Genomic DNA, 23333 nt, shown 5'->3' with positions numbered 1-23333 from the left:
GAATTGGTTTTTTTTAATGTTTTTATTTATTTTTGAGACAGAGAGAGACAGAGCATGAGCAGCAGAGGGGCAGAGAGAGGGGGAGACACAGAATCAGAAGCAGGCTCCAGGTTCTGGGCTGTCAGCACAGAGCCCAATGCGGGGCTCAAACTCACGGACTGTGAGATCATGACCTGAGCTGAAGTCGGACATTGAACCGACTGAGCCACCCAGGTGTCCCTAAAACATGAATTATTAAAGATTTGAGTAAAGGCCTCTGGAGAATCATTCTCAATGCTGGACTCTCCCCACTTACTGAAGGAAAAAAAAAAAATCACTGCCCTGAGCCTGGTATATAAGCCTCCAGTTTCTTTTACCCCTACGCAGGCCAATATGTGTACCAAGGAAAACTGAGAGAATTAAGCTGAGTGGTCAGTACAATATTCTTTTTTGCATATTTAAAACATTACACAGTAATTTTTAAAAATCTATAGTGTTTTATAAGTATGCTTTTACATAGATTATATCATATTGTAATAACCCTCTGAATATTGTATCCTACTATAATACTCTGAGTTTCTGAATTGTTTCTGAATTGACATTCTGCATTGTTTCACACGATATATTTTTCATACCTATCTCTGTTGATACTTATGATGCCACTTTTTAATTACCACATGTATTCCAACATATAAACAGTACATTTTTTAGACATTCTGTCCATTGATGGGTATTTCAGTTGTTTCCAGCATTTCATTATTCAAAAAATGCTGCTGTGAACACCCATAAAATGATTCCTCCTACAAACGTGCAAGTATTTGTCTAGGATAGATAATTAGAAATGGACTTTCTGTGTCATGGGTCACACACACTTTCGGTTTTAATCCTTAGTCTCAATCCTCCAAAGAGTGCTAACGTGTGAGATTGCCTAGTTCCCCACATCCTCATCAATACTTGATATTATCAGCCAATAAAATATTGCAAATCTGATTGGAAGGAAGCAGTATCACATTTTTCTGTTTTCCTGTTTAATAGTGAGGTTGGGCATCTTCTAATATGTTTGTTTACTGGACATTTGCAATTTATTCTCTGAGAACTGTGTGTTCATATTTTTTGCCTGTTTCCTCTATTTTTCTATGACTGTTTTTTCTTGTTATTTATATTTATACATTTACATTATATTGTTATTACTATTATTATTTATATAGTCTGCAAACTTTCAGTTTTATGTAGTGCTCAATGTGGCTTTTAATATTAACATTCTTTCAAGGAGAAAGATGACCCAGAGCTTGCTGATATTAGAAAACAACCCACACCCGGCGTGTAACAACCAACAAATGCCAACATTGTTTCCTTGCAGCTTTAGCGTCACTTGAGGAATTGAAAAATAATTAGAAATCTAGGAAGTAGCTTCCTTCAGTTTCTATCCCTCCACTTCTCCTCCTCCAGAAGGTTAAACGGGCAGCTGCCAGGAAAATCTCCTCTCCCTGAACAACAAAATTATTATGACAAAAGCAGAGTTATCTGAATGGGGACCAAGCAGTATTTCATCAGTGTCATCCCCTGCCACTGGTTTCCTCATCCTCTTCCGCTGAACACGTCCAAGAGTCTTGTTTACATGTCAGAGGGAGACGTCAGATGGTTTTGAGTTGAATATTTATAACTGATTTTTCTAAAGGAAGCTTCATGTTATTTACCTGCCTGTCAGGCGCCATTGTGCACTGAAGGACACAGAGTCTGCATGTCTAATGATTTAAAGGCAAATGCTTTTTACCCAAGGACATTTTCAACCTTAAACATAAAAAAAAAAAAAAAAAAAAAAAAAAAAAAAAAAAAAAGGTGCTAGGCTATACTGATTCTTCAGAAACAAAGAACCAACTAAAAGTTGTCAGGCATAAACTCTGATTATAAATTAAGTATGTTTTCATCTTATCCCTATTACTGCTTGATTTTTTTTTTTTTTTTTTTTTATGGAGATCAAGAGTAAAGGAAACTAAGTATCTTTCCCAGAGGCAATATTCCTGTTCTCTCAGCCTTGTCATCTAGGAAGAAGTAAAACAAAGGAAAAAGGTAGACTAAGTGAAAAACCTTACAGGCCCAGAAAGGATAATTGATTCTTAAGTCTGGTTTATCCAAAGTTTGACTTTTAATTGTAGAAATAAATACATACGAAAGATCATATGAAATATGACTTCAATGTAATGAGATCAGCTTGCTATTGATTTTGCTTTTAAGCAAACAGACCAAATGTTATTACAGCCCAGGAGCACTGTCCTTCAAAGCAATAACCTTGGAAGAGTGTATGATAATTCAGTGTATGTGACAATTGCTTAAAACATTTTTCAGACTCCCTTTGGACCTGCCTTTAGAACCAGTTTGCACACCCACCAGAAAATGGCTCATTACTTTGTAATCACACCACACTGAGGGTGCCTGGTTTAATCACCCCTCTTTCACCAGAACAAACAAACAAACACCAATCAAATCCAACCTCAAAGGATGAATAATGAATATTTGTTATGCATAAAAGAATCAAAAGAATGACCTGCCCCTGGCACTGGTGGCAATTTGCATTGACCGTGGTAATCACATTTTGACAAATCACAGGAAATGATTTTACAAGAATACACTTGTTTGGTGGCCTATGTCTAATAAACATATCATTTTTAGTTAGCAGTTGCACCTCACTAACACTCCCACGTTAGCAGGTGGGTACCTCCAGTTTTCTTCCTTCGGCCCAGGACCTGAACCTCGAGCATCCCAGTTTCTCTACAGGGAATTGTGACAGTGCTCGGTTTCCTGTGTGCTCTGCTTCCTCTAGCTCAACCCCAATCTCTTACCTCTTAGCCACGGATCCACTGATTGGTTCACGCTGATCTCATTCATGCATCTCCAGCAAATGATTTAGCATGCTCTTCACCTTCTCTTTGCCTTAAATCCTGACTCGGCTAGTTCCCAAACAGAAGCCAGAGGCCAGACTGGGGGTGGGGTGGGGAGAATAAAGCCAGAATCTGAACTGGCAGTTATAAGAAGAGGAAAGTTTCAAGGCCTGAATTCCTCCCTTTCTACTCAGAGGCATTCAGGGTTCCATCCGCCTGGCTAATAGGAGATAATGTCAGTGGGAATTTAGTGGGCTTGGGTTACACTACGCTCTGTAAGTTAATACAACAATGGAGTACACAGCTGTAATGGGCTATTCTGGCAAGGCCAAATCATTTGTCCAACATGGGAATCATTAGCACCTCATCCATTATTAAACTGGAAAGCAGTTTGGTTGGATTCCCTAAAGGGTCAGCTGCCAGATGTAAACTCAGAAATAAAATCATCGTGCTCTTACAAGGATATTTCTTTAGGAATTTAATATACAAATTGAATAAAGGACCTTTCAAGGAAATTAAAGCCATGTGAATTCCAAGAGTTTGTCTAAGCTTCCACAGTTGAGTAAAATTTCGAAAGAACTTTCCCAATGCTCTCCTGTACCCTACGTCTTCCTAATTGGATATGAGGAGGAGGAAAAATTCCATTGCATGTGCCATCCAAAATTATACCAGAGACTAAACAGGTGTGCAGATCAGGATCTATGGAAAAATTTCTCCAGGCTCTACTAGATGAGCCCCATGTAAGTGAGGTTGATGGACCCCATCCCACGTGAAGGTAATACGAAACCAAGTTTCTCAAACAGTCACCAGCCCACAGATGCCCGAGGAACATAGAGGGGTCAACTTCATGCTGCAGAATTAAAATCTTCCTTCAGATGTAGAAAAACAAACAAACAAAAAACCAAAGTTGGGGGTCTAAGACAAAGTTTTGAATTTGCACCTTCATGAACTAAACATTCCTCTGAGACACTGAGATGTCTCTTAATACAACACTTGGTTGGTTGGGACCCCTTAGCTGTCGTGCCACAAAATTCTTATTTTACACCCCCACTGGTTTTCCTACAATTTTCCATGGCCCAAGTTTCTACAGCTATAGGGCAACCAGCCAGCTATGTACTGGCTCTCAGCCATAGTGTGTGTCACACCAAACAATACATGTTTGTTTGGAACACAGCCCTGGAACATCTTTAAAACTGTCAGAAGGAAGGCCTGTTCTTTATTTTTTATTTTTTTTTTCAGTAAATATAACCTTTAATCCAGCAGAAAAAAAAAATCAGTCTATCAAACGGAAAGTGAAAAAAAGGAGGAAACAATGTACATTAAACATAAAATAAGAAATGACTTGCAAAAATAAATCTCAATATATTAGCAGTTAGGCCTGTTCTTTAAAGCACAAGGAATGTCACACAGAATCTAACCTAAGCTCTGTGCAATTGTCAGGAGCACAGAGCACACACACGTCGTAAGGCACTGAATACTTGCTTCCTGGGAAAATCCACCTCAAGAACACGAACACAACAGAAGTAAGGGCAATGTGAACCTTCCTGGTGTATCACAGCACAATTCTTGTTAGTTTCTTCTACAGTGTTCCCCATGTCTGTTTGAATACATGCATTAGCTCCTACCTTTGCATAGCGTACTTTGGATTTCTACAGTTTCCCTTTACTATTGCAAACAAAGGCAAAATCTTAATATAGGCCTTTTGCATAGTCTGTGGGCAGAGGTATTTCTTCCAGATTTTAATCTTCCCAAACAAAAAGGAGGAGGGGAAAAAGCCAGCCGATCTGCAATCCACACCAAGACACGTGCATGTACTCAGATTCATTCTAGGGATTTGTCTAGCAAATACTCAAGGGAGAAAGCACATATTGGTTTTGGAAACCAGTTTGGTGAGATGTACCAAGCATACAGGTTTTCAAAAATGAAAACATTGGTATTTCTAGATCCAATGAGATCTTTAAAATACATAAAATATAAAATATAAAGAGAATAATAGCCCCCAAACCAGGTTTCCCATGTTTGCTTCCGTTTTTTTTTTTTAATTTTTTTCCTAACGTTTTTATTTATTTTTGAGACAGAGAGAGACAGAGCATGAATGGGGGAGGGGCAGAGAGAGAGGGAGACACAGAATCGGAAGCAGGCTCCAGGCTCTGAGCCATCAGCCCAGAGCCCGACGCAGGGCTCGAACTCACAGACTGTGAGATCATGACCTGAGCCGAAGTCGGATGCTTAACCGACTGACCCACCCAAGCGCCCCTCCAATTTTTTTTAAACAAAATATTTTACAGAGTTGTAGTCTCTTCTTTACCCTTCCCTGAAAATATCTCTCACTCAACCAGCCTCTTCAGAGGTAACCACCATCTGGAAATTGGTATATTTCCTTTCCTTCCATTTTTTATTACATAGTCAGTCATGTATCCATAAACAAAACATAGTATTATTTTGCCACACAATTTAAATGTATGTAAATACACAGATACATTTGTGCTTTTCATGCAGGCTTTAAGGAGTCAGTTTTGTTTGTTCATTTTTTTAATGACAAAAAAATGAAAAGATATCCAAATCTACTGAATTCATCTATAATACTGGGCCTGATTAGTCAAATCAGACTTTCAAAGTAATAAAATGTTTTAATGGCTACGCCATTTTTCATATAAGAATAACTTCTTGCATTGTTGTTTGTTTTGTTTTGTTTTGTTTTTTTGTTTTTGTCTACTGATAAAATCACTGATCAAATAAACTTCCATGAGCACAATAAAGAAATTTCGTTTGGGTTCACTGTCATAGTCAATCTAGTGAGTTGGTCATTTAAATTTTTATCTGCAATTGACTTTTAAGTAGATCTGGTATTTACCTGACAGAATCAGGAGTTCAATGATCTCTGCATCTCCCAGAAACGCAGCCACATGAAGCGGGGTTCGCTTCTCAGAATCCTGAAACAGCGGCAAAGATAAACAAGTCAGTGGAGGCCGGAGGTGCCTTTTGTAGACACAGTCAGACATGTCACTTACTCTGAGGTTAATGTTTGTGGGGAGAATGAAGGCCAAAACCTACTCAGGTGAGCTCTGGTTCCACATTTCTCTCAGCGTCTCCCGCAGTCACACATACAAAAGATCCCGTTCTGGGTCTGTGTGTTGCATTTGTGTCCCTGCTCCTTTTATTGGAGCCCAGCTCAGGTCAGGGATGGACTATCGTGCAATGGATGATGACATTCAATTTATTTTCAGACCTTCGTTATGGCAAAAGAGAAAAAATTCAAACCCTTCTACCTACTGTAATAGCAGTGTTCAAAGCATACAACGATTTCTTTCCAAGTGAACATAGAATTGTTCACAAGGACATTAAATATAAGTACAGTCACTTTCTCCTTTCCATCTCTATTAACTGTTGCCTGGTTCACTGCCCATTCATGTAACACATAATGAGTGCCTACTGTGTGGCAGGAACCAGATTTTGGGTTCAGTCCCTGTCCTTGTGAAATTTACATTCAAATGGGGAGGCTGCCAATAGTCCTGGAAACCAGTTACAAGACAACACTTCAGATGGTGATAAAGGCTGTAACAAAACTAAAACAGGGTAATGGGATCCCGTGACTGGCGTGATGGGAACAAGATTCCTCAGAATGATGGAATAAGGCCTTTCTGAAAATATTGACATTGAAGCCGAGAGCTGAGGTAGATACCATTATCTCTACTTTACGGATGAGAAAACTGTGGCTCAAATAAATTAAGAAATTTCCTCCAGACCCCACAGGTATATAGCAGAGCCAAGACTGGACTTTTGCCTGTCAGACTCCATTCTAAGTCCATGGCAAAGCATTTAACATATTGTGTTGTTAAGATGATAAAATGCAGCGGAAAAAAATATTGCTTCTCCATCTGTAAACTGGAGGATGTGATGAGAGAATTCAAGACAATGTAAGTAAATAGAGCCCTAGGCAGGCACGAAGCTTGGCCTGTGCATGCCATGAGTTCCAGGCAAAGCTGACTTCGTCATGAGCATAGATGGTTGTGTGATATCTCCCCTCCAAGACCAAGAATTCCACAAGGTAAAGAACTTGCTCCCTTTATCCCCACAGTAGCGGCCAACTAGACGCTCAGCGTAAATTGGCCAAATTGAGCCAGTCTACGAGCGTTGCATCTTCTACAAACTTCCGTTGATTGCTCCATGACAGTAATCAAAGTTTGTATGCTGTGTATTGGAGGTTTCCCCTAAAACCAGCATGCATTTTAGTTTCAAGATTTGTGAAGTTGCTGTTGGTTTTAATCATCGTTCCTATTATCACTTGATGATACAACCTACCCAACCACCCTTGGATTTGCCCAAGGACACGATTCTGTTTTCTGACAATTCAGGCCCTCTGCTCCTTCTCAGTCTCTTTCAGACTACTGCTTTTAGGCATTTTGTGACTCACTAATATCTAAAACAGATGGCAGGCAGGGGACATGACAAGAACTGATGTTCAAACCAGTCTATATGTTAGGAGGTTTGGGAAATAGGTTTTATGAAGGGTTGGACTAACTCTTAAGTGGGTAAAAAGAGGGGTCTGAATTACCTGGGAATTTATGTTTCCTATGTATGTTGCAGGCAATTATTACTGATAAGTGGAAATAGGACAGTCATGAAACTATTCCATATAAAGTAAAGGTATGCTGTAGAAAATTCAGAAAGCTATATAACCATGGTTAACCCTCTCATAGTTATACCATCCTTTCCATGAAAATAGAGATTCAGTATTTGAAACCTGAAAAATATCTCAAGTGTATTAATTTGTGCAAAGAGCTACACTAAGAACTGAGACTAGACTTTCACAAATGCTTTCCATTTCTTTTTCTTCTACTGTTATCTCTACAAGCATTTTCCATCTTAGCCTCACCTCTTTGAATCCCTGCTGTGACTATAAAACATTTTTCTTGAGTCTTGTGACAAAAGTTACATAATTATATGTTCTTCTGTGAACTGAACGGGTTCCAGGGTTTGGTTCAACAAATTAAACCTTACCTAAGTGACTTAAACAAGGACTAACCCGGTCTAAACTATGACTTCATTTGACCTGAAGCAAAGTCAATGCTCTGTGTGAAAGCTTGGCCTCAAATAAAAAATCAAGAAAACCCCAATATCTAAAACTGTTTGGCCTGTCATTATAAGACTGGCTTTGCTGATTCTGTGGCCCCTTTTATGACATGGCTTGTTCAAACTGAAGTTTTTAGACTATAAAATGGATGTGTTACATGAGATCATATTGTAAAAATGCTGGATTGCAAATACCAGTGTTCCTGTTGAAATGTATTTAAAGGTTTCCTGTAGCTTCCAGAACAATTATACCAATTGATACTCTCCTTCAGTGACATGCCACAGACAGGTAACTGCAGAGAAGACCTGTATTCTGGCAGCAGGTCTTTGGTTCTCTAAAGCATCAGAACTAGATAAACAATTTCATGTGCTATTAAGATCTTAACTAAAATAACAAATCATGTCCACTATTGACCAAGGGTCACCAACACCAGCTCTCTGGCAGGAACCTGAATGATATACAGGGTCCTGAGCTGAGAGGTAAATAAGAGAGCCACAGTACTCACCAAACTCAATCAGGTAAAATCAGCTCAGAGGCTGCAGCTCATCCTCTGCCTAAGTATAAGGCCGCTCTACTTTGCCACAAGCTAGACAAATGGACAAGAAGATGTGATGGTAGGAGAAGGAAGGAAAAGGGTCTGGGGAAAACAGCAGACTAGCAATAATACTAAAAAAACATGTTCTAGGCCAATGACACTCCTAGAGTATCTAGAAACAAAACCTAATTACAGAGTGCTTTAATTTTTTTTTTTTTTTTCAAAATGCCTTTTAATCTATTCTACTACTTGAATCTCATAACATCCCTATCGGGGAGACATGCCTTTCAGAATCATGTTGTTAAGTCTTATTATTGTCATTTGAAAGCTATGATGTTTTAGATTGAAAAGCTAGGGACTCTGAGCATTCTGTATGACTTGCCCAACACTTGGGGATGGGAGATGAGGTGAAGAATTAGAACTGACCCTCACAGAGAGAGACACCCTTGCAGTGGTCTTGAAGAAAGATTCTTGAAATAAATTGATGTTGAAAAAAGGCCAAACATTCTCACAGGTAGATGGAAGAGCAATGCCTTGGCCTAGACTCTTGGTGGGGGAATAAAAGTATCTCCACTGAGCATTCCCACAATTTACCCTGATGTGGTTTGGAGTTTTGAATTCACAATACTTGCGTATTCCAGGAAATTTCAAGCTGAAAAACAGGCATAAAATTGGTTCTAGGCTTAGGACATCCTTAGGGTGACAAGAAGAAGAAACAAGACCTCTCTGGAGGGATGTGTCCTCAATAAAAGCAACAACGGACACCCACAGTTAAGCCACCACCGAAGATGAGCTCACAAGCCTAAGCCACAAGACCCATGTGGAAGCAATTACATATAACCAAGAATCAGCAGGCACAACAACCAGAGAGAACTTGAGATAACAGAAGAATCAGATAAACATATGAATAGTGTTTAAAATCATTTAAAATGTAAAAGGCAAGGCCCAAGAAGAAAAAAAAAAACATTATTTTTTTTTTAATGAACAAAATTTGGGGGAGAAGTGTGCAGGAAGAGTTTCAGGAAGTAGTATAAACACATGATGCTGCCAATCATCTAAAGCTCTGGATTAAGACCGATGAAAACAAGAAGAGTAAACAAGAAGGAAAGGAGAAGAAAAAATAAGGACAGTGACTTTGGGGTATGTTTTACAATCATTTTTCAGCCATATTTTCTAGACATAGACCTTTAGTTGAGAAGTTATTATACCCCAGATATTGTGGTGGATATTAAGAATGCAAATGAAAAACATCCAGGCCTTGCCCTAAAGAAACTTACAACCCAGTTACCAGTTTCCGAATCTAGGACATTAGAATAAAAATAAGAAGCAAGTGGCAATTAGTGACACTTGTGATGTTCAATGATTTGTGAAAATTACCATAAGTGATGAGAGTAATGTCTTAGTGAATACTGCCCTGAAACCCACCCCATTCTGAACTGCCCTGGGCAGCAAATCTAAACTGACAAGAGAAAAATCACTTCTGAATTGGGAAATAAGCACATTTTGCCCGGGGCTCTCTAGAAACCGTACTGGCTCCAGTTTACCTAGGAACTTCAGAAACCCAGGGAGAGACTTTCACTTTAGCCACAGAGCCCAGCCTATATCTTACAGGGCTGACTTAGGGATCTTTTCTGGATCAAAGTTAGAATCGAGGACCAGGTCAGGACCAGAGAGGAACGTTCAGATATAGTGGCTGAGCTAAGTGTTCTGCTTCATTTGCATTCACTGACACCTGGTCCTCAAGTGGATGTTCCACAATGACCAAGAGTTGATGGATGATCATGGTGGTCTTTCCAACACTAATCATACAAAAGGAGAAAATAATGCAAAAGCAACCACAGTAAATTCAACACACATTGGAAATGACTCATCGGTGACTTATCCACACTGACAGCACAGAGCCCGATATGGGGCTCAAACTCACGAACAGTGAGCTTGCAACCTGAGCCAAAGTTGGACACTTAACTGACTGAGCCACCCAGGTGCCCCACATCAGTGTATTTTTTAAAAGATTGTTCAAGTATCACACAAAAAAGACCTTTTCCCATTAACCAGTAGCTCCGATTCCAAATAGCCCTTTGAAAACAGATTCGTAGCCATGAAAAGACGGTTTCTCCAGAAGGAAGGAAGGTAAACCCTTCCTTTCTATGAATAGCCAGAGACACACACAGCCAGCTGGCGTCTGAGCTAAATTTGCAGTATGTCATAGAGAGATCAGGCAGAGGAAGTTTCTGTCGTCTGTTTACCAAAGAGGCAGATGAAAGAAAATAGGGAACTTGAAGTATATACACATAAAGTGAGTTTGACATGGGCAGAGAAGCCATTGTGGCAGCCAAAAATACGGTGTAGGCAGGCAGACTGAGGGGGCACCCCAAGCCTCTGCTCTGAAGATTAAGAATTGTTTATTATATGCTTTAGAAATTCTAGGCTAGAAGTGCATGATCTAATCTTCATTATAAGTATCTATCATACACTAAAACAAATATCCCTCCCTACATATAAATATCTTACGTACCAAGACAGGCGGATGGACCAGTATTAAGAAAAGAAGCCCTGCAAAGCCTTGCTGTCATGAAACACAGCAGTTGAGTTTCGATTGTCAATCCAAACTCCCATGAATAGCAAAGAAGCAAGGAAATAACGGACAACTTAGGCCCAATAAGTTTAATGCAATATTGAACAGAGATCGCTAGAAGGAAGGAGATGTCTAAAAAAAAACTCTGAACACAAAACAGTTACCTTGGAGATACTTCAAATCATGTGAAGAAAAGAGCTCAAGACATGTTATGTTATAGGTTGACATCAAACAAGACGCAAAATGGGAAAGATGGGTCTTAAGGTGAGGAATTAAAAGAAATTTGCAAAGAATTAAAGCAGAGAAACAAACGTCATGTTTCTTTTTAAAATGTTCATGTTTACTTTCAAGTTTTAACATCTCACAAATACGAGAGGTACAGAAAATAACAGATTTGTATGTTGCCACCAGCAAAATCCAACATGTTGACATTTTTCTATATCTGCCTCAGAACTCTGTTTTAAAAAATAGCTTTAGGGGTAAAGTGCCAGGAGTATTGTGACTTGCAATGGTTTTGAAAATAACTTGAAGTGTGTGGCAGGGAGGAAAGAGAGAAAGAGAGAAAGAGGAGGTCGGGGGAAGAGACTGTTTTGAATTCTTTGCTATCACAAATGGCGTTGCAATGCACATCTTTGTGCATGTCCCTCTGCACATACGGGTGAAAATTTCCCTACAGTAGATACCAAGAAAAAGAAGTGCTGGATCTCAGTGTTTATACATTCTCAACTTTATTAGGTATTTTCCATAGCTTTCAAAAGTAGTTTTACAATTTATACTCTCTAGCCGTCAATTTGCTCCTTTCTCCAACATCCTTGCCAATATTTGATGCTACTGACCATATTACTTTTTGCCAATATGATGTGCCTGACACGATATTGCATTGTTGCTTTGATTTACATTTCACTACATACAAGTGAAATTAAGATTTTTTCATATGTTGTTTTCTTTTTAAGTTTTGGCTTCTTCAACTACATATCGCCTGTACATATCCTTTACTCACTTCTAAGTTCAGTTGTCAGTCTTCTTCTTATGATATGTAGAGTTTTTATGTAGTTCAACTTTCAATGGAAACTCAACTTATGCCTTCAGCTAGACACAGCAGAGATGAATTGATGTCTACCCCAAGTTATCATAGGAGAAAAATTTAGATTGATAGTCAGTATTCATCTATCCTATGGAGCTGGATTTTCCTCAGCTGGAATTTTCTACATCTCAAATGTGACAGCAAATCTCTGCCCCTACATACCTCCAGCATCAAACAACTTTATTTAGTCATCATTCTGTTGGTATTTTAACCCATCCATTTGAATTTAAATGAGTGTATGAGAAACACCAGTACATTTTGTGATATCTAAACATGTTCAAATGACAAGTCCAAACCTGAAAATGATACCCAATTCTTAAAATGAAACAAGAATCATTCAAAAATCACATGAAACGAAGGTAAAATAAGGGAAATAAGAATGCCAAAAGTGTTCTGATTGTATCTGCCTTAGGTAACTAAATATTGGATATTTTTACATTATGCTAATTTTTAAAACTAAGATGCATACTAAATAAAAATTGTATCAGAGATTATATATTTCCTAATTTGATCCTTGAAACACTGTGGTAAGGTACATATTGTCATTCCCATTTTGCAGTAGAAGAGCATGAGATTTTGAGATGATGAGTAATGTGGCCAGAGTCACACAGCTAGTCATGGCAGAACCAGGACTCCGAACCAGATCCGATTCCATTGTTCATGCTCTTGCTGACTCTCTGAATAGTTACCAAGCCTGGGTAAACAAAATGCAAGTTATTTTTCATTACAATTAACACTCTTGACCTAGTACTCTAGACTTGAGGACAAAATTCTCATAAGTAAAAAGTGCAAGCAGGCAAGTAGAATAGAGTTGGAGAATTAACATTACCTGACTTTTAATGCTTATCATAAAGCTACAGTACTCAAGACAATTGAGTACTGGTGCAAAGACGCATATATGCACAACGTACCGGATTTTCAAAAAAGGGAAAATGGCAATTCACTGGTGAAAGGATAGCATTGTCAACAAACAGCATTGACACAATTAGATATTCATATGCAAATAAAATGAACTTTGATCTGTACCTTGCACCCTAGACAAAAATTAAATCAAGATCACAGAACTAAATGTAAAATGTAAAACTATAAAATATCTGAAAGAAACACAAGAGAAATCCCTTGCGACCTTGGGTTGGACACAAATTTCTTAGATGTAACACCAAAGCATAACCCAGAAAAGAACAAACTGATAAACTGTATTCCACCAACATTAGTAACGTCTGCTCTTTGAAATACACCATTAGGTGAATGCAAAGATGAGCCACAGACTGGAAGAAAATATTTTTAAAGCATATCTATTGAATAGAAGATTTCTATCCAGACTATACAAAAACTCAAAATTCACTAACATGAAAGCAAACAATCCATTTAAAAACTAGAGAAAATATCTGAACAGATATTTCACCAAGGAAAGTATACAGATAGCAAATAAGCATATGAAATGAAGCTCAATATCATTAACCATTAGGGAAATGTAAATCAAAATTATTATATACTCATTAAATTGGCTAACATTAAAAGGCTGGTGATATCAGGTGTTGAGGATGTGGAGAAACCGGAACATGCGGACATGCTGGTAGGAACATAAACTGGTACAACCACTTGAGAAAACAGTTTGACAATTTTTTAAAAAGTCAAACACAGATGTGCTTTACGATCCGGAATCCTAGGAATTTGCCCTAGAGAAGTGAAAGTATATGTCCATACAAGGATTTGCACATAAACGTTCACAAGTTTTATGTGTAATAGCCAAAAACTGGAAACAATCCAAAATCTCCATCAGCAGATGAACGGTGTTATTTCCACACAATGGAACACTATTCAGTAATTAAAAGGAATGAACTATTGCTGTATGTCACAACATGGATGAATCAAAATAATTACGTTGAGTGAAAGAAGCTAGCATAAAAAAGAGTACACACTGTATGAATTCATTTACATAAAATTCTAGGAAATGCAAACTAATGTACAACAATGGAAAGCAGATCAGTGGTTCCCTGAGGTGGCTGGAGCAGAGATTGGAAGGGGTGGGGGTTAAGGATTACCAAGGGGCACAAGGAAGCTTTTGGGAATGATAGATAGGTTCATTATCTCGATTGTGGTAATGGTTTCATGGATATAAATATGTCAAAACTTTGCAAATTGTACACTTTAGGCATGTCTGGTATATCATATGCCAATTATATCTCAATTAAGCTGTTGTGAAAATACACAAGTGGGCAAATAAAACTTTCTGTCGCTTGTGTAACATAAAGAAGGGGATATTTATGAGTTAAAAAAATACACCTAGGCAATAATATAAATTCAGTTCATAGGAGAAAAGAAATAGAATCTGATCAACCAATAATGTATTAATTTTAGAGGCAACTCATGTTATGTCCCACTCATGTAGAGACATAAAAGTGAAGCCCTTGCAAAAGAATAGGGTGTTGGATTTACGTCTATGTGCTTTAAACAGAGGCACAAGAAAGAGTTCTCTTCAAAATCCCTTGGAACATTTACATTTCCTAAAAGAAACCCGTGACAAGTGTGTATTGAGTAAGGATGTAGAAAATAAATCCAGAAAATCAAGTACGAGTGGGAAGATGGATGTTCTATGCCTAACCTGTGGGTACATTGCAGCATGTCAGCGGATTACCAAGGGACTTATGGGAGCTTGCCACAGTACCCCGAGATTCCCAAATGACAGAAGCCCTTTTACATCGATTTCTGCCTAGGAAAGTGGATGGAGTGCCAACTATTTGTTCTGTCGCTCTGATATCATTTGGCCAGCAAAATTTCTTGACAGTGCAAACAGGATATAGAAAAGGATTCTAGTCCTCAACTGCTACAGAATGGAAAACTGGCCAAGATGCTTGTGCTTTGTTGCCAGTGAAACAGTAATATACATCCAGCCACTGCGAAGACATCATCAGGAGTGTCTGATGAAAACCAAAGCAGGTCTTCAAAGCACTACCTCCCCTCGCATCCTACAAACTAATAAAGTTCACAGCTGTTCTGTGCAGTATCTCAAGCATATTAAGGAGCAGTACCTTTTAATGCATTTGTTAAATAGTTTTTATGAGGAAACCCTAATTCTTGTACAAGTGGGAATGTTTTACTACTAAGGGTATTTAAGGAAACTCATAGATTGGAACTGCTCTTGGTTCCAATGAACTAACCAATGAAGTGAGAAGTCTAGTTTCAGTTGGGGCCCCACCCCCCGGCTCACTGTCTCTTTTAATTACGTCATTAACCAGCTTATTCAAGAAAACATTGGTGCCTAATAGGAAAGGCACATAAATAAGAAAATAAATTAATTGGAAAATTATCTTCTATTGATGAAAGAGTAAAAAGAAAGCAGTTGCTAGCTTTTCACACCTATCAGGGGCTAGCAAGGGAAAATTTGACATCAGGTAAATGGCCACACAGTGTCAGAATCAAAATCTCAGAAGAGGAAACCTAAATTTATAAAATATTAGAACTGGAAAGCATTAGAGACATCCAGAGAGTTTAATTGATTGGCCCAAGGTCACATGGCTATTAATGGCAGTGGTAGAACCCTTCACTAATGCAAATGACAAAATATTTACTAGGGTCTTTTATGTGCCAGACAGCATGCTCAGTTCTAGAATGCAGCTGCGTTCAAGATACAAGTCTCTCCCCTCACAGGAGCCTCAAAGGATCTTGCTCTCTTGACTATGGTGATGGGCTCTTTACTACAGTAGACTAATATTAGATTAATCACACCAGTCAGCAAAGAGCAAACACACATAACACAGTGTAGAAAATGCCAAAGAGAGAAAGAAAGAGTGTGGTATAAAAGGAGACAATGCTCAAAGGCGTCCACTCTGGATACAAGAATAACTTAGTTCTTGGGTCTGTTTTTGTCTCTCACGTGTGCATTTGGTTGGGGGAGGGGAATTAAAACTAAATCTTAGAAAAACTGTTTCTGCAGTCATAGAAAATCCTCCTAACTGAAAAGATTTAGTAGCTCGTCACAAGTTTTTTTTCCAGCCTCCAGGTGGATATTTTAGAAACAGTGTGCATGTAATACTAATAATAAAAACCACCAGTGCAGTTGTGGACATATCAGATGGGCTCAATGTACTAAGATGGTTACAGTGATTACCTCTGGGTGAACAATTTTATGAGTGTTCTTTACTTTCTTCTTTCTTTGCCTGTCTTTCAAGACTTTGTACATAATGCAGTTTAGAAACAAGAAAACACAATTCCTTTTGTAAATAAGAAAAGACTTTCCTACAAAAAAATACTCTAACAAGAGTCAGTTTTAACTAACTGCATATAAATGTAATGCACTGGACATTATTTATTGTCCAAAGCCTTAATCATCTTGTAGTAGGTTATAATATGCAAATGTGTTTCTGTGCAAATGACAAAACATTATGTTTATGACTAAACATGGGAAGATTCTAATGCTCCATAGCCTTGCTACTGTCCTACACAGTGCATCATCGAATTCTTGAGAAAACTCAAGGGAACTAATCAAGTTGTATTGTTATCCCCATTTTGCAAGACAGGAATCAAGGCTGATTGGGAGAGTTAAATGACTTGTCCAGAGTCCTCTGTGTTCTCTCTCAATACCATATAAAGTCTTACTAATCAGTAACATTCCTCTCCAAAGAAAAACCTGTTTCCACCCTTTTCACGGCCTTTGGTCCTAATGGGACCTTTTCTGTCAAGTGTCCTTCAGGATAGGGACACACACACACACACGCACACACACCTTCTTTAGAGGCATCTTCTTATGGCTAAAAGAGCATAGACTCTGGAGTAAGAGTGACATAACTTTGAACCCCCCTCCTCTGCCACTTACGAGCTGTGTGACCTTGAGCAAATAAATCAACCTCTGAGACTCATTTTCCTTTTCTGTAAAATGAAAATGGATTATCTCTCTTACAGGTACAAAGTGGATGTTAGATAAATATTAGCCATCCTATTATCATTATTACTATAGACATCTTTGCAGCTTATCCTGATTTTTTTCAGTTCCTCTTGGCTTAGAGAAAATAAGAAGGAGATTCAGAGCAACAACTTTACTGGAGAAACAATTTTACTGTCAAGTAATGATATTTGTTGGGGCACCTAGGTGGCTCAGTGAGTAGAGCATGTGACTCTTGATCTTGGGGTTGTAAGCTGGGCCCCTCATTGGGTGTAGAGATTACTTAAAAAAATAAAATCTTAAAAAGAAGTAAAGACATGATATTTGTTTACCAGTAGAAGGGCTGAGGCTGCCTACTCAAAGCTGGCCAATAGCAGTGTTTTGCCTGTCTCCTTTCCTGCCTAAAGCAGTCACCCCCCAAAAGGTTTGGCCATTGTATCCTGTCCAACCTCAACCAAAGGTAACCAAAGCCTTTCCCAGACTCTAGAGTTGGCCTTGCATAATTCATCCTTTATCTCATGTAACTCACAGTGGAGTCTTTTCCTCTCACAGAATGACCTAAAAGACCCACACCTCAGCAGTTCTAAATCCTTGTTCAGAAAATATCCCTGCTGTCCTGAAGGCCTTTTTTGTCACTTATTCTTGGTAGCTCAGCAGAGTCAGATCTGGTTGCAACCTGGACAGATGGGAGTTGCCCCAAGGGTTTGGATGCTGTGCTTTCTTTCCTTCCCCAAAGCTGAAAACCTTTGAACCAGGCATCCCCAAGCTAGAACACCCTTGCCAAACCTTTCTAACACTTAATAAGACGGTTTTGACACTCACGACACCTATGCTATCAATGATAGTTCCCCTCATTAACTTATTAGAAATCCACCACAGAATTGTTAAAGGTCCTCAGGAAGATAACCTGGGGGTCACCTTCCAAATCAACAAGGAAGGAAATATTCATTTATGCCCTTACCAAATTCAAACAATCGGATAGAAAGCTAACCACACTGTAAAGATTCCATATAGAAGAGTCAGCTTAGAGAAGGTAGATTGCAAAATGGCAGGCTTAGCAAGCCCCTCAATTACAGACTGATAGTAGCAGTCCCAGAACCTGAAGAAGGTTACATAACATGCTTCTTGGAGACAAGGGATATGGGAGATGTACCTCTCCACCTCCAGGCCTCTAATAAACCTATAGCACTTGAGAACAACCATCAGAGAAAATGGTCACTGAGATGCACTTGGCCTTCATAAACTTGGGCTGTAAGGGAAATTTTTTTCCCCGTATCAACTTTAAATTACTGTATTTCCCAACTAACTAGACTTTTTCATGTGGGTTAAGACCCCCTTAAGATCCTCATTCAACAATCTGGCTTCTGGCAGCATAGAGAAAACAAGAATGGGTCTTCTTTTAGAAGACATCAAATACCCATGTACTCAACACCAGAGAAGACACAGGGATATGGCATTTCATTGATGGATAAAATGCTAATGCATATTTGGATGCTTTGCTCGCTTGTAATTATCATCCTTTCTCTATTGAACTTACGTATTCATGGGAGGGAATGATCTTCAATTTAAATGTATCTTGTTCTGCATACCATATGTATTTATGAAAGTGGTTTAAACATTAAGTTGTGAAGAATTGATTAGTTTACCTGCTGAATTATAAAATAATGACTAGAATATAAAAGAAGACATGACATTCAATCAGACGAGTGTCCTGGGGTATTACTTTTGGCTGCTCTAGACTTGAAGTCTTTGTGCCCTCTCTGGGCAATTTGACCTCAAGATGGAGTAGAGCCAGACATATCTTATTAGCACATCAGCCTTCTATTTCCTATAGACATGGAAACTTTTACCAGCTCACACATTGCCATGATCTTACAACTTGGAGGGACTACTCCTCCATTACCCACCTCCTATCTATTAGTTCCATACTCATAGATGTGCTTCATGCTCAGCCTTGAAATCCCCCATAAGACCCCATCATCATTAGTGATCCACCTGGCCAAATGGCTTAGCCCACAGTATGTTCTGGTATGTGATACTTTCCTCCTTATCATCTCTAGATCAATGCTAATCTTAGATCACTCCCCAACTTCAACCTTAAGGAGATATGCTTGGGTTTTCAGTATAACTATCCTGATATGTTCTCTTCCCATCCTAAATGCGACAAGATGTTTAGGTTTCCACTCTCTGAACACCACTGGAGAAAGCACAGAGCTCTATGACCACTGGCCTACTTGTTACACACCATTTTATGTCTAAGAATCTGTATTTCCTGCTTCTATGAGCCTGATGAGTTTCTTCTACCTTTTCCTCACCAAAGCAAAGACTACCAACTGGGGTAACCTGATGGAAAGCCAAGTTTCAGGGAGATGTAAATGTCAAAGTGTGATGCTCTGAGACCCTCAACAGAAAACAGTTCCCTCTTGAAAAGAAGCAGGAACATTTGACAAAAGGATGTTTTTAATTAATTTTTTTGAATTCAAGTATAATTAAGGACATTTTATTTTAAAGTCACAAAACAGGGGACACCTGAGTAGCTCAGTCAGTTAAGTGTCCAACTCTTGATTTCAGCTCAGGTCATGATCTCACTATTGGTCATGGGATTGGGACCTGTGTCAGGCTCCACACTGGGCATGGGGCCTATTTATGATTCTGTCTCTCTCTCCCTCTGCCCCTCCCCTGCTTGTGCACTGGTGCTCTCTCTCAAAAAAATGTAAATAAATAAATAAATAAAGTCATAAAACAGGGAGCCACTGATTTAGGGTTTTGGAGTTACCTGGAAGAGTGTCACCTCACTCAAGTGTCAGCCCAAATGTCCATTCCTCTGAAACCTTGTCTGATCCTCTATCCCATTCCCCTTCCTCTACTCTACAGTCTCTATTATAGCACCATCACATCCAATTGTCTACTCTTCTTTTCTCCATGCCTCCCACTAACCAGGTTGAGGGCTCAGAGGGCAGAAATAGTCTTATTCATCTCTGTATCAACCCAGCACTACATCTGGCATACAGTAGGTGCTCAACATATGTGTCTTGAAGGAATAAAAAGGAGTAATGTCTTGATTTATCTTAGATTCTTTATCAAAACATACACCCCCCAATAAGAACAGGGTCTATATAAAGATGGCCTGAAGGTTTCTGTGGTGAGACAGAGAAGTGGTTGTCTACAAGGGGTTAGGGATGCCATAGAGTCTGGGTGGGTGGGTGTCATGGTTGTGTGTGGTTCTCATCCACCTCTAACCTTGACTGAAGATAGCAACCCCCTCAGTCCATTACAGGTAGGCTTGGCCTTGTTTCAAAGCTGTTTGTGATGAAAAGTACAGCCCCCAAGTAGTCAATGATATTTTAATAATGTTGTATGGTGACAGATGACAACTACACTTACCGTGGTGAGCACTGTGTAATGTACAGAATTGTTGAACCACTATGTTGTGCACCTGAAGCTAATATAACATGTATGCCAATCTTACTTCAATAATAAAAACAAAATTTTTAAGCTGTTTGACCATCCTAGAACCTTCAGCCCTTCAGACTTCCTATCGATTCTATTGCTCTCAACTGGGGCCTTGGTCTTGCACCTTACTTACCCAGTATGTAGGAAGGCTTGCTAAGAAGCTTGTAACAAGCAACTATGAGGCTCAGCTAACATCCCTTCTCAGTTGAGCTCACTCACCTGTGCTCTCTCTTAACGAGGGCTGCCTGCTGTAGGGATATGGTTTGTGAGACCTCGCCTACAAGAAGATATTAATGTCCGTGGCCAGGCCACAAATACCAGTTCCCAGAAACCTAGTGACTTGTGGAACTAGGGAAAAAACACTGAATTTTTTTTTTTAATTGTGGCACATTTATTTCCTTGTCTCTGCTAGCCCAAACCTGTGTATGAAATGATCAGAGGCTCCTATTAAAATCAAACTGCTGGTATGGAATAGTTCCAGGCAGAGGAAATCTGGATGTTGGAACAGAGTCATGGAAAGTAGAAGGCGTGGGTTTGTAACTTTATTAACAGGCTGGTGCAGGCCCAGTGCTGAGGAAGGGTGCTGGGGATAAAAGGAGAGGGTTGATGAGATTACAGGGGAGTGGTTCCACCAATGTGCTTTATAAAGCACAAGAAATAGGGGCACCTGGGTGGCTCAGTCGGTTAAGCAAGCGTCCGACTTCAGCTCAGGTCATGATCTCACAGTCTGTGAGTTCGGGCCCACATCGGGCTCTGTGCTGACAGCTCAGAGCCTGGAGCCTATTTCAGATCTGTGTCTCCCTCTCTGCCCCTCCCCCACTCATACTCTGTCTCTGTCTCTCTCAAAAATAAATTAAAAAACATATAAAGGACAAGAAATAGAAGCAGGGTCACAGGTGGTGTCTAACTTTTTTATTTAAAAAAATTTTTTTTTAATGTTTGTTTTTGAGAGAGACAGAGCCTGAGTTGGGGAGGGACAGAGAGAGAAAGAGAGAGAGAGAGAGAGAGAGAGAGAGAGAGAGAGAGAGAAATCTGAAGCAGGCTCCAGGCTCTGAGCTGTCAGCACAGAGCCTGATGTGGGGCTTGAACTCACAAACTATGAGATCATGACCTGAGCCAAAGTCCAATGCTTAACCAACTGAGCCACCTAGGTGCCCCACCTAACTCTTTTAAATTTTTAAGAATTTCCCAGAAGGATGAATTTCCCAGAGGCTGAGGTGCGCTGGGAGACCCACAAGCCAGACTAGCCATGTCATTTGGCTAGGACCAGAGTTACTGGAGAAATTTTATTCAGAGGGTGAGAAAGAACTTTATTTCCAACCTGCTTGAGTGAGGGCTTTGTACATTCCTCAGGTCCCCGGAGGTCTGGCCTCAGACACTACCAGCTGTGCCTGGGTAGCAGGACCCTCTCTCGCAGCACAAGGTCGAGAGTGTGGGGAAGACGGGGCTGAAGTAGGAGGGAGGGAAGTGCAGCTGCGTGTTCCTGGAGTTCCCAGAAGGGGCTGACACAGGAAGCCTTTTTCCTCTGTTCTCCAGGGCCACACTGTGGGGTCAGGCAGGTCATGCACTGCCCCCAGCTGAAGAGCAGCTCTCAGGAGAGCCCTTTCCCACAGCACTGTCTGTGGAAGAAGGGCGGGCTTTGCCTCCACACTGAGCATGTACAATGTTGAGCCCATCCTCCTACACACACACACACACACACACACACACACGCACACGCACACACACACACAGTCTATTTTCTATGGGAGGAGAGGGTTATCCTGCAACGGGATTCTCACACCTCCCATGGCTCCCCTCCCTGCAGCTGCCCCCACCCCATTGTCTCTCATCCCCACCACTGCCAAAGGCCCCCTTGGAGCCACAGAGCACTGGCTTTCCTGGCCCCAGACCTCTGCTCAATAGACCTGCCTCTTCCTCATTTTCTCCACCCCTAAGATTTCTTACTTTTTCAGGTGGCCCAGCCCTCAGCCTCCCCCAGGGCCTCCTAGCAATGCTTTCCAAGCAGTATCTCTCAGAAGTAGTAGTCCCTCCCTCTGTGGTCCCCAGGCTTTGTTTACACTTAGTTGATTCTGCCTTGGATTTTAGCAACCTCTGAGGATGGCAGTACAACCTAGTGGGTTCTGGAGGCAGAATGACCATGTTCAAGGACTGAACCTGCTTTGTAGACCTATATGACCTCAGGTAACTTACTGGACCCTCCTCTGAGCCTCCACTTCTTTGTCTGTAAAGTGGGAATAAGATTAGACCTGCGTCCTGGGGATTTGTGAGATGGAACAAAATGATGCTAATGAAGCCCTTGCCACAGTTCCTAGTATATAGTTAGCAATGCACAAATGTTGCCCAGTGTTATTTAATCCGTGTGTTCACTCTTTCCCCAGCATGCCTTTCTGGCTGGCTGATGGAAGGAGGGAGAGAAGGCAGGGTAGGGACGGAGGTGGGGAGGTCAAGGTGTCCAACCCATTCTCAACTGAATTCCAGAGTAATCAAGATGGCATTATCCCAAAGGAGGAGGGAAAATATGTCCAAGGGCCAGATAAACATCCTCTCTAGCAGGTCTCGTGGCTAGAGATGCATAAGATTAGATGAACAAAATCAAAACATGCTCAGTATCGTGGGAGGAACACCTGACAGAAGAGCTGACCAGACAAGCCTTTCATCTTCATCTTTGGTGAACAAATTCTAATTGCTGTCACAGTCATTTATAATTATTGTGGTGACAGAAAGGTGGAGTGAGCACCAACCATAGTGAGTGGTTCACGCGATATGTCTCATTTCCTGTGGGCAAGCCCCTGTGAGCAGCCAGGACTAGAGATTGTACGAAGAGTCTCTGAACACCAGAGAAGCTCAGAAAATGCAGTTCTGTGTCTAA

At 40.1% G+C, this 23333-nt stretch overlaps 1 protein-coding gene across 10 annotated transcripts in view; it reads right to left on the bottom strand.

Moving 5' to 3' along the window:
- ANKRD44 (ankyrin repeat domain 44) overlaps positions 1-23333 on the bottom strand; it is a 324230-nt gene that overhangs the window by 159247 nt on the left and 141650 nt on the right. For all 10 annotated transcript variants that reach the window (XM_019428337.2, XM_019428342.2, XM_019428339.2 and 7 more), the window contains exon 3: positions 5713-5791. In XM_019428337.2, the coding sequence (XP_019283882.1) occupies positions 5713-5791 (79 nt within the window). The remainder of the gene's footprint in view (positions 1-5712; positions 5792-23333) is intronic.

Source organism: Panthera pardus, unplaced genomic scaffold (assembly GCF_024362965.1).
Source record: "Panthera pardus isolate Hobbes unplaced genomic scaffold, ASM2436296v1 HiC_scaffold_10, whole genome shotgun sequence".
In the NCBI taxonomy this organism is placed as follows: domain Eukaryota; kingdom Metazoa; phylum Chordata; class Mammalia; order Carnivora; family Felidae; genus Panthera; species Panthera pardus.
Note: the sequence above shows the minus strand (reverse complement) of the source record. Positions and strands in the feature narration are given on the sequence as shown.